At 37.2% G+C, this 12,353-nt stretch overlaps 2 protein-coding genes across 2 annotated transcripts; one reads left to right on the top strand and one right to left on the bottom strand.

Annotated features, from left to right (window-relative positions):
• Nucleotides 1-6,676: 6,676 nt before the first annotated feature.
• On the top strand, nucleotides 6,677-8,024 carry LOC147533823 (uncharacterized). Its single transcript, XM_086645236.1, has 2 exons — nucleotides 6,677-7,063; nucleotides 7,198-8,024. Exons 1-2 carry the CDS (start codon nucleotides 6,758-6,760, stop codon nucleotides 7,675-7,677), a joined length of 786 nt encoding a protein of 261 aa, XP_086501362.1. The 5' UTR covers nucleotides 6,677-6,757; the 3' UTR covers nucleotides 7,678-8,024.
• Nucleotides 8,025-8,266: 242 nt separating this feature from the next.
• Nucleotides 8,267-11,616, bottom strand: LOC147533822 (late embryogenesis abundant protein). The gene is made up of 3 exons (XM_086645235.1): nucleotides 10,774-11,616; nucleotides 10,237-10,422; nucleotides 8,267-8,805 (listed from the first exon to the last, which is right to left on the bottom strand). Exons 1-3 carry the CDS (start codon nucleotides 11,200-11,202, stop codon nucleotides 8,515-8,517), a joined length of 906 nt encoding a protein of 301 aa, XP_086501361.1. The 5' UTR covers nucleotides 11,203-11,616; the 3' UTR covers nucleotides 8,267-8,514.
• Between the last annotated feature and the right edge of the window lie 737 nt (nucleotides 11,617-12,353).

Raw genomic sequence — 12,353 nt, 5'->3', positions numbered from 1 at the left:
TGATTTATCGCGAAGGAACAAAAGCGCTCTGAGTCCACATAATACATTGATCCAAAAAAGGTCGAATACGATTCGCCACTATTTTAGTGATGAATTTATAAATTGAGGTGCATAGTGATATTGGCCTGAAATCAGAGGCCATACTCGGGTTTCTCACTTTCGGTATAAGAGCTATAGTGGTATTGTTGATAATGGGGTCTATCTTACCTATTTCAAAAACATTTTGAATATAAGAGATGAGATCCGAACCTATTAAGTCCCAGTTGTGTTGGTAAAAATGGCATGGCAGACCATCCGGTCCAGGGCTTTTCATAGAACCCATTTCCATAACCACCTCTTTTATCTCTTCCGAAGTAGGAACTCTTGAGATGTAGCCCATTTCTGTGTCCGGTATCAGTTTATATGCTTCCATGATCTCAATTGGGGCTTGGCCGATAGGCTCTGCCTGAAATAAATTCTGAAAAAACAACACAAATTCGTTAGCAATTTCCTTTTCTTCTATGATTGAAATACCAGAATTACTAGTTAGTTGTTGTATTTTATTTTTCTGCTTTCGATGAGTCATGACCACATGAAAGGCCTTAGAATTCCTATCTCCATTATGAGTCCACTTTAATTTAGAACGCTGCTCCATTTTGGTTCTATACACCTCTTCTAAATACAGTAATTGTTCTTGTATATCACTTTCAATAATAAGAGAATTAGATGTAGGGGGTTGAGTTTGAATATCTTGGAGTCTCTTACGAAGAATTCGCATTCTGTCTTTAAGGACTCCAAAGGCCGATTTACTCCAATTAACTAGATTATTTTTAACCTGACAAACTCTATCATGGAATAGGCCAACACTATATTCCCAACCTTTGTGAATAGTCTCATTATAATTGGCGTGTTTGGACCAAAAAACCTCATATCTGGATATGGTCTTTAACACTTGACCGGCCACTTTAAACTTAAGGAGAATAGGCGCGTGGTCACTATTGTATCGAGGAAGGTGAAATAGACCCGCATCCGGAAATTCCGTTAACCAATTATAATTAGTGAGTGCTCTATCCAAACGTTCCCTAGTAAGATGATGAATTGAACGATTATTTGTCAAGGTAAAAGCCGGACCATTAAAACCTAAGTCGATAAGACCCGATTGGTCTATAAAAGACCTGAACTGAGTAACAAACGGGGTGTGGACAGAACCACCCCATTTTTCCTGAGAATATATAATGTTATTCAAATCCCCAATACAACAAAGGGGATTTGAAATATTATTAATACGAACAAGAAGATCCGACCAAAATGGGGCTCGATCTTGGACCCGCGGAGGTCCATAGATACAAAATAAATCTCAATCTAGTTTGTTATCCATATCGGAAATAGTAACATGGATTAAGTTAGAAGAGGAAAAATGTAAATTAACATTGATAGTATTAGACCAAAGAAGTAGTAATCCACCGCTTCTACCTATAGAAGGGACAGGAAAGCAATTAGTTAGACCAAACTGACTAAAATTAGGTAACAAACAAGAGGAAGATAAACGAGTCTCTGATAAGAACACCAAATTGGGTTTGGTAGACCCGAGGAATTGAAATAATGTAGCCTTTGTCGGAGCATTCCCCAAACCCCGATAATTCCAAGCAAGGCAACTCATGGTCCTGTCGGCATTGAGGGTGCCGAATCCCTATCCAATTGAGAATCCATATTGCTTAAACGAGATGAGCGTTTATAAGTTTTCCGTTGCCTTTCCTCTCCACATCCTCTAGAGTTGGACGATTCTGCCTTGTCCACCTGCAGGAAATCCATGGAAAACGAATTTGTAGTCACTCCTGTAATCTGACCATCGAGTAGCATCATCTTAGATCTCTTTGCTTGGGATAAATGTGTTAGTAATTCTCCAAAAGAATCTTTTAGGGGTTCTACAGATGGGTGAAACTCCTCATCCTGATTGATATTACCGAAACCTTGGTCTTGACTAGCCTGGATTTGTGTGAATGCCAAGTACGATTCCAATTCCCTCCCTGAACCTCTAGCAAAAAAAGGAACTTTAAAGGAATCAGAATAATTAGGTTTAATAACCTTGTGAACCAAGGCTTGTTGTTCAGGATTTAAATCCCATTTTAGTAAATCTGTAAAATTAAGAACAACTGGACAGAATTTAATGGTGTGACCAATTCGACCACAATTAAAACAAAACCGAGGGAGACGTTCAAATCTGAGTTCAATCGCAATAAGTTTGATTTTAGAAAGTGTGAGATTTACAACTTTCGGAAGTTTTTGACTAAGATTGAATTCAATTTTTACTCTCCCATAGACACTCCACCGAGTAGCGTCTTCCGGTGTAGTCGGTATGTAATTTCCGAGAGAACTTGCTAATCTGTTGACCGTCGTACTACTTAGTAAACCCATCGGAATACCATGCATTTGAACCCAAAAACTTGCCGACTCAAATGTGTGTTCTTCTGGAGCAAGGTAAACATTACATTCCTTTAAAACAACCAATTCTTCAGCAATGGTCCACGGGGAACTTTCAAGTGCTATATCTAATTCACTTGTTGTTGCAAATCGGATCAGAAACTTGTTGTCTTGAAGTTCTGTTAAAGAGAATCGATTAGGTCCGTGGATGACCCGTGATAGTCGGATCATAGCTTGACCGATATCCATTTTTTTTTATCCAAAAAACTTTAGAACACCCCTTTTATTGTTCTCTGAGAAAGAACTAATAAGATCGGTCCCTTCTACTTTTGTCAGAGGCAAATCTTCTGTGGTAAGAGCAGCAAAGTGATGGAGGAATTGAGAATGGGAGATTTTAAAAGGCCTCCCCGTTTTTGTTAAAAGGCCTCCCCATGATTTCGTTGACTTAGTAAAAAACCTTTGACTTAGCTTGGTTAAAGGGCCCCCCTCTTTGAATGGGTGAAAAAAACCTCCTTTAAAGGTGTATTTCACCCACATCATTTGACCACGCCACATCATCATCTTCTCCGGTAGGTCGCCGGCCGGCCAAACTTCCGGCCGGCGACCTTCAAATTTTTTTTTTTTTTTTTATTCTCTCTCTTCTCTCTCTCTCCAAAAAAATATATATATATTTTTTTTTAACTCTCTCTCTCTCTAGAGATCTAGAGAGAAAGAGAGAGAGCAGACCAAAGGGTCTGCGAACAGACCCTTTGAAGGTCTGTTCGCAGACCCCATTAGAGGTCTGCGAACAGACCTTCAAAGGGTCTGTTCGCAGACCCTTTGGTCTGCTCTCTAGAGAGAGAGAGTTAAAAAAAAAAAAATATATATATTTTTTTTTTGGAGAGAGAGAGAGAAGATAGAGAATAAAAAAAAATAAAAAAAAAATTTGAAGGTCGCCGGCCGGAAGTTTGGCCGGCCGGCGACCTACCGGAGAAGATGATGATGTGGCGTGGTCAACATCTCTGGTCTTGGGTTAAGTTTGACCTAACGGCGTTAACTTTGCCGTTAGGTCAAATATTGATGAAGGAGGTGCTCTTTTGTAGAGGGGGCCCTATAACCAAATGGGTTATAATGAGGGGCGCTTTTAGCGGGGAGGCCTTTTAACAAAAACGGGGGGGCCTTTTAAAATTTTGAGAATTGGGATAATCCATGATCAGTGAGAAATGCAGGTGTAAAAGATGAAAAGGGGAATAAGAGAAAATGATAGGAGACTGAATCTCAAGATGAAATGCTCCTTAAGAGCAACAGAACAATCTAATGAAATTTGAAAATAAAACTGCTATAACCGTCCCAAAACCGCCGGATAAGGCTGAGGTCTTGGATCGTTAACTGCCTAAAAGTGGCGGCGCCACCCTATACGGGATAAAAGTTATTTATCTCCACCCGGCTCTTTCTCTCTCTTCAAATTTTTTACACCAAATTGTTATTCGTTGACAATTAGAGTATATTATTTTGACTTTTTTCGCCGTATTGATATTCTGGTGGCTTCTTTTGCCATTAAACCTTATTTTTTGGTCTAAAAGGTCAATTTTTATCTGCTTAACCAAATAAAATTTTAGTTGTCTTTTTATCCAAAGAATTATAAAATTCTGAATTTGGGCCAATTTTGTGAAAAATAAATTTTAAGATAGAGATTGGTAAAGTAAGGAAAGTCCTAGAAACTAAGTAATGGTTTGACTAGAGAACCCCTATCTACCCATAGAGAGTATTTGTTCCTACACTTTTCCGAGTCACGGGTACGCTATAAAGAAGTAAAGAACAACTTATTCTCAAAAACCTTGAGTTCTAGTTCTACAACAAAAAGACGGATTCGACCTATTATCAAGCTTTTCGAGTCATTATGAAATTTTTCGGACAATTAGTATGTGACATATACAACGGAGACAAAAAAATACTTTCAATGGCTCATAAAAGAAGTTCTAAATTTAAAACAAACCGATAATCTAGCGTAGACTAGTCATGCTTGTTCGTGCACATGTACTATGCTTATAACGTTCGCCCCTATATATATGACATTCGATTAGGTATACACATCCAATTTATGTTCTACCCGTAACTACTTATTTGATTGGTGGTTAATTTGTTAATTATGTGTTCCACGAATTGATTTCATATTGGTTCCAATTTATGTATGTAAATGAAGTTCTATAAGGCATCAAACTTTCTTTACCTAATCAATTCGTGGAGTATGCGCCTTCTTCCACATACGCGGTTATCCATAGCTTTTGATAACTTAAGCCATAATTAGAATTTTGTCGAAAAGGGTTTTGAATTGATTAACCCTTTCTTATTGTTACGTACACTTGGAGACAACACATTAATTTATACTTTTTTCTCTATAGGGAAGCATAATATATAGGTGTGATATAGCATTAACATGGACTATTAGATGAATGTGACACTTTTATTATCTTTTTTATGATCATACTTCCATCTGTTAGGATTAAATTATGATTTATCATTGATAATGACATCAAGAAAGAAAAAGAGGATAGCATTATTAATATGTAGAAGAGCTCTAGAGAAATCCAGATCATCTCATTTTATAGTTATATCTAATCCATACCAATTTTAGTTCTTTTTCAGATACGACAATTTGTTTTTCTTATGGGTTAATTTTTTTCCAAAGAAATCCATAATGGTACGTCTTTCAATTGATCGATATGAGATTTGGTCTGCCTTGGACACAGTTGATTGTGCAATTCAATGGCATTGAACCGACGTCTAACACATTTACACATGACAACTCGAAATAGATGACTTTTCGTATCTCCACATTAATAGATTTTTTTTTCTTGAGAACTCCAGATTAATAGTATAGTATATACTGTGAATAATGGGTCCTGCTGTAAAGACTAAATAGTTGGATCCTTCTAAACCTTAATCAAATTAGCTTTAACTTTTTTTTTTTTTTTGATGAGAGTAGCTTTAACTTTCTAGCTTCCAGAATTGAAATTCTAAAGAATAACAGTTCAAGAGGAAACTTTCCAGCCAAGAAAAAACAGAATTAGGGGCTATTAATCTCAACCGAAAGTCAGATTTTAAACTGAAAATAAAGTTTTAAAGAAGGAAGGGGTGGTGGATTAAAGATATTTGGAATGCCTTCATCCAAATATCTATTGGTATTCCAACACACCCGATGACATATTCACCTTAGGGGAGCAGTTGTTGACATTTACTTTGTTTTGTGGTTTAGTGGGATTGGCTGAAGGACAACTGTTATAAATTCTTTTTTTTTTTTTGAGAATCGAATACATCAAAGATGTGATAAGCTTGCTAGTTGCTACCCGCCCACTCAAACTCTAACATGACCCAGCCTACAGTCCAACTAGATAATGGCCTAAAGCCCAAATCTCAATTCAAATAACCAAAGATTTTATCTTCAATGGGATTCGAACCTGAGACCTCGAACGATTTTTAGAGTTAATGTCAACAACACCTTGGAACCACTTGGGCTACCAACTGTTGACTAATAATAACGCAACAACAATTATAAACTTGAGTTTTTACAGGACAAAAATTACAGGTTCTCCGAGCAACGTGGGCTTCTAAATCGTTATGGTTCGTTATTATAATCTTTTGTTAGATGCTGATTATTCTTTACATAGAACGATTTTGTCCAAGTTTATGCTAAACAATTTTGTTCAAATTGAAGCTAAACAATATTGAAATATGGTCACATAGGAAACGTCCATAAGCTCGATCAACAATTGATGTTTTAACACAAGTATTAAAATATCTGATTCAAATGAGACCGAAGAACAAAAATGACCACGTAAACCCAATACCACTGGTATCGACCACAGTGCATGTGGGGACAAAAGACCGACGTGATCACACCGACTATCCTCAGATTTTTCATTTCTCCCGAGGCCGACATGTACCCATCGTCCACGTGTCTTTATATTATTGGATATAAAGAATACGATCAAAATACACGTGTCTAGATTCCATTGGAGAAAGAAACGCCAACCCACACCACAGTTTTTCAGAACCGACATCTCTTTTTCTTTTCTTTAATAATTAATTTATTTTTTTTCCTTTTCCTTTTCTCTTTGTTTGGCGTTTTAGTCGGTTTAAGATGATGCTGATGATGACTCGATTGCCACGCCCTTTCATTTCATTTCCTCTCTCTCTCTCTCTACCAATTACCAACCAGCGTTATAACCGCGTTTATTCCCCCCTCTCTTTTCCTCTCTCTCTCTATAAAAACCACCTCTCAATTCTCATTTCTTCCATCTCAAAAAATATCAATTTCACTTTAATATCCAATTTCCTATTTAGTTTCAATTCTTGATCAGCAATCAACCAATTAACAATGGCAGACGAATACCAAAAGAGTACTATTCCTACTACCCATGATCACGAACAGAGCAGCGATGTGATCAGTGCTGATGAAATCAAAGATCGTGGGTTGTTTGATTTCATCTCTGGTAAGAAGAAAGAAGATGCTGAAGTTGCAACTGTCACTACTGAACTTGAACAAGTTCATGTTTCTGAACATGAACAATACCTCCATGAAAACAAAACTCATGAAGATATTCCTCATCATTATGAAGTAGAAGAAGAGAAAAAACCTTCTCTCCTTGAGAAACTCCACCGATCTGGTAGCAGCTCTAGCTCTGTAAGTCAATTACTTAATCTCTCTCTTTCTCTACTCTCTTTCTTCATTTATATTGAATGGTAAGTGGCAAATTTAAATCAAGAACTAACTTTGTGATCTTGGGTTTGTTTTTTTTATATTGGATTAATTTACAGTCAAGTGAAGAAGAGGTGGAATTAGAAGGAGGGGAGAAGATTAAGAGAAAGAAGAAGAAGGGATTGAAGGAGAAGATCAAAGAGAAGTTACACAAGGGAGAATCAGAAGAGAAGAAAAAAGAAGACCATTATTATACTGATGATACTTCCGTTCCCATCGAAGTAGTTCACGAAACTGTTCAAGTTCAAGAGACCCCATTAGTAGAGCCAGTACCTGTGGTGGAAGAGAAGAAAGGTTTCTTAGAGAAGATCAAAGAGAAGCTTCCTGGTGGTGCTCATAAGAAACCAGAGGATATCCCCCCACCTGCTCCGGTCGTGGTAGTAGAGCACCAAGAAGAAGAACACAAAGCAGAGAAAAAGGGTATCTTTGAGAAGATCAAAGACAAGATCCCTGGTTATCACAAACATGAAGAAACTGCTGTAGAGAAAGAGATAAAGGAGAAAGAGAAGGATGAGAAGGAAACTCCCTCCCACTATTAGGATGAAGAAGATTGCATTTGGGGAGGAAAGGTTTTATGTTTGTTGATTAATTTGGTTACTTTAAGTTCCTATTAGTAAGTACTTATGTGTTTGTATTTTCAGTCTAGATTTTAAGAACATGCATGGATTTGTGTATATGTAAGTACTAGTTATATGGTGCTTATATAAATATATACAAAGCTAGATATATAGGCCTCTCTGTTTTGTAATTTGAATTTTGTGTTTTAGGGAGATGAAAGAGTTTGCTTGTGAGTTTGGATATTTCATCTCTCTAGGCTGGCTGGCATTAGTTGTGGCACTAGTTGTGTGGGTTCCAAGTATTATTATCAATGACTGTTTCCCTTTTACTTTTGTTCACTTTCTTTTATTTTCTTCTTTCCTTTTTTTGCTTTTAATTTGTGAATGTTCCTTTCTTCAATCATGGATCATCCATCTTTTTGCCTTCTCAACTGTTCTTTCCCTCCATCTATAAAAAAAAATATCACTAGACAAAGACACAACAATCCATGTTGGCAGACATTGACATGATTCACCATTGATGCGACGACTGATTGAGGTAAGGAGAACAGAAATTACTTATCCAAGGATGGGTCTTGTAAGGAAAGTAATAGAATTGTGAACTTTATCCAATTACATAATCCTCTAAATATATAAATCAACACAATCAAACCCAACAATGGGTTCCTTTCTCTAATGGGCAATATACAAAAAATTTGACAGACAACAGTAAAAACAAACAAACTCACTGATGTAAATTATCCTCATCACCCAAATAATTCAAACTAACTAGTAGTAGTATGCATCTTATAGAGAAAGAGATGGAATCCTGCCCATCAACTAGTCATAGACACATAAATCCTTGAGGTTGATAGCTTTGCCTAGTCGATCTCCTCTCAACGTCACAGAGCAACGGATATTCTTATAAAACTTGGGTTTAACCAACTTTCCGAGAACATATGCCCTTGACCTCACCACAAATGTCAGATTTAACGGCACGTTCACCGTCCGATGGTTGTCTGATCTTATCCCGTTTAGAGATGATACCCCACCATACAGTGGAACCTGTTTTGATTGCACTGCTGTCACCATGTTCAACTCACTCTTCCTCGACGCATAGAACTCCTTCATCTGTTAAAACGAGAAAAGAAAAAGTTTATAAATGATAACATTACTATGTGCTTCAATCTGAGTAAAGTTTGAGCTTTTAGAACAAGTAGAGATAATGGTCAAGATCTGGTCAAGATAACATATGCACAAAAATCCACCACTTATTGGTTCTCATGCCCAAATATCAGAGTTCTGCACTACTACATTTGCATTTGATAAAGATCATGAGGACATTGCAAGTGGTGTACTGGACCTGCCCTCTGGGTTCTGTGCTTTGGATGCTTGGGCCAACAATAAACATTATTATGTACTTGTTTATGGAAAAAGTGTACCATAAAATGGTTTCTAGGCAGTAGCATTTGAATAAATATCAAAACCTTGTCAAATGGACATGGATAATCATAAAGACAATTGGGCCTAGATTCCAAGACCTTAGCTCACCAAGCCTAAAATAGATATTTACATTTTTTCTATCCTTGTAATGATTCAAATATAAAAATAAAGGCAGCCGAAATTCACAAACTATAGAAGTATTATATATTGTATGTAAATTCTTAGGTCCATTGACAATGATTTTGAAAGATGAAACTTCCTACTCTTTAATTTTTCAATGCAAAAATTACGCCATTTCGATAAAGTAAAACTCACAATATGTATAACTAGCATCATCTATTTAGTTGGATTGTCTCCATTTACATGTACAAGTAACATTTCTCTTTCTAGGGTGCCAAAATTTGCTAAACAATGACTTCAGGGATCTACTGAAAAATGATACTCAAACCCCGAACAAGAAGGTCGGGTCCCATATCTTGCTTGTTTTCGATTGGAGTTTCAATCATACATTATAAATGAGGAACCTCATCTAACATTTAAGATGCCCCCGTTATGGGCTTGTGGGTGAAAAGTCACTTTCCTAGATTCCTCACACTTAAAAGCTAAAACCAGTGGTCCCTTCTCATCTTTCTCAACGACCTCGAACGAATAGGTGAGGCATAAATTTTAAAATAAAACATAACCTATGAGATTGATTAGAAAGTGATATAAGAAAAACTTTAGACTGTGCTTGATAATAGGGAAGTATGTTCTATCGAAATGTGTTTAATTTTCTAAGCTTCATAAGAACCTATTCCTTTGAAATTAGACTAAAGAGTAGATGTCCTTAGTGACAAAAATGTGATTACTTTGACCATTTAGACGAAACATTTAGTTGTCTAGTCTCTATGGAAATGTCTTGCTCCAAACTAATAACATGAAATCAAAAATGTGATTACTTTCACCAGTTAGACGAAACATTTAGTAGTCTAGTCTATGGTAATGGCCTAGCTCCATACTAATAACATGAAATCGAATATCAACAAGTTGAAAGTTCACTCATTTCGGTTCAAATTTTCACTATCAAACAAAATTCAAATCATATTAAAGTATTAAGTATGAATATTTCTTGTAACTTACATTACCAGAAGCCAATCTGAGCTGATAATAATAGAGATCGAGAGGGGTAGAAGAAACATGAACCCCGAAGAAAGTTGCAGGATTCCGATACAAAAGCTTCACAGTTGAATTAAGCGAAAGCATATCTGTGGGCACTCCAGAATGATCATTCCCTCCCTGAATATTAAAACTCTGGAATACTATACTCTGTCATTACAAACAACAAAACCCCATACTTTTAGCATTAGTTTAAACCCTAAAATCCCCACTTAAACCCATCAATTAAATTATTAATTCCAGTCTCCTTCTCTCTCTAAAACAAGTATTAAATAAGAAAAACCTATCTACTAAACTAAAAAGTTATCAAGACCGTTGATTGTTAGGTTAATACCCATTTGAACAACAGATTTTTTCCTTAGATCAACTAAAGCAAAGATTTTTCACAGTGATTAAGGCTAGTGTTGTTGCTACAAATCATCTGGTTTTATGATTAAACCAATTTCTGCATGAATTGATAAAATTAGGGGAAAAAACAGAGAGAAAGGTAGAGAGAGAAACCTTCATGAAGATTTTAGGTTTGTAAGTCTGGCTAGCACCCCACAAGATGAGACAGAAAAGTGAAAACAGAAGAATGAAGGAGAAAATGAAGCAGACAATATAAAACTTGGCAATTTGTTCTGAATCCTTCTTATCGTCTTCTTCATCATCTTCATCATCTTCATCAAGATTATCAGGTATCTTCTTCCAAGGAGATGGGTTTTTAGGGTTTTTGACTGAGGCAGAGAATCGAGTAGTAGACGATTCACGAGAATGATGGACAGGTGAGCAATGATAATGATGAGGAGAACCGATTGGACTTGAAGCATAAGACATCTTTTCAACATCGTGTTGTGATGGACTCTGAACGTAGTAAAGCGGTCGTCTTGGCGATCGAGGTGGTGTTGATGCGTCCAAACTCGTTACCTCTGAATCCGATTTCGCGTGCATCGTTACTGTTGATTTTGGTTCCCAAATAGAGAGAGAGAGAGAGAGAGAGAGAAAGAGGTAGAGTTTTATCAAGTGGGGGTTTTGTTTTGGGTTTAGTGAAATGTGTTTTAATGGAGTTTTTAGAGAGAGAAACTCTCGGTTTGCTATTAGAGTTCGGTTTCGTGAGTAACACACAGTAAAGAGTTTGACGGAAATGAGGGGATGACAGTGAGGACGATGCGGACTTGAAACAAGTTTCTGAAAAAGGGTCTTTTTTGATGCTCAGTTACCTATGCATTTCTTATTGGTCGTCAGTTTTCTCTCTCTCTACTTTAATACCGTAAGATTCCCGAGAGCTCTTTCGTCGAACGGTTTGTTCCAAATAATCGTTCATTTTATGATCTCGATGCGTACATATTTACTAGGTTGTGGGTTAAAAGTTGGATGTAAAAGTGGTGTATAAATAGGATATGTTGAAAGTTTGTGTGATTAAGATGTGTATGCGTGGGTCACATCTTCTTCGGTTTTCTTCACTATTTGACTGTAAGGTAAAGGATAAAGTCAACACACTGTATCTGACCGTTAAAAAAAGTATTAGATATCATCATCCGAGCTACAGGTGGGAAAAAGTTGTGCGGGCCTATAGCCGCCCACGGAAACCTGAGCCCACTCAAGGACACTCTAGTCTCTTAAAGCAACTCTAATGTTGGGTGGACTGGACTCCAATGTTGAATTGCCCTTAATACTTTAGGGCTGAAAAAACTACGGGGTGGGAGCCCAAGCCCCTATATTGGAGTTGCCCTCTGGCGTGGGGAAAAACATCACTACTCGAAACCCATCATGGACACTCAAGACCTGACCGCCTAATACGTTAGAAACCCAAAAGGTTTTAACGGACTTGGAATACGAATTCTGGACACTAGGTGTTTTAATATAACTCGCCTGATTAAGCATGCAGCCCAGATGGATAGGGAGTTTCAAAGCCCAATCCAACCGCCCTGACCAGATTCCCACCCCTACAACCCATTGCTCACAACGGAGGAGCCTCGTCTGGCCCGAAATATTTAACGACCTAACACGGATAGAGAAGGCTATCTGAGGTACCTCACATGCGTGCATCCCTAATAATACTTGATGGCATTCCCGGATAGATACAGGTTGTGACAACCAAA

Source organism: Eschscholzia californica, unplaced genomic scaffold, assembly GCF_041429995.1.
Source record: "Eschscholzia californica isolate CP2 unplaced genomic scaffold, dmEscCali1.0.p SCAF_6, whole genome shotgun sequence".
NCBI classification, from domain to species: domain Eukaryota; kingdom Viridiplantae; phylum Streptophyta; class Magnoliopsida; order Ranunculales; family Papaveraceae; genus Eschscholzia; species Eschscholzia californica.
This window is presented reverse-complemented; position numbering and strand designations above follow the sequence as displayed.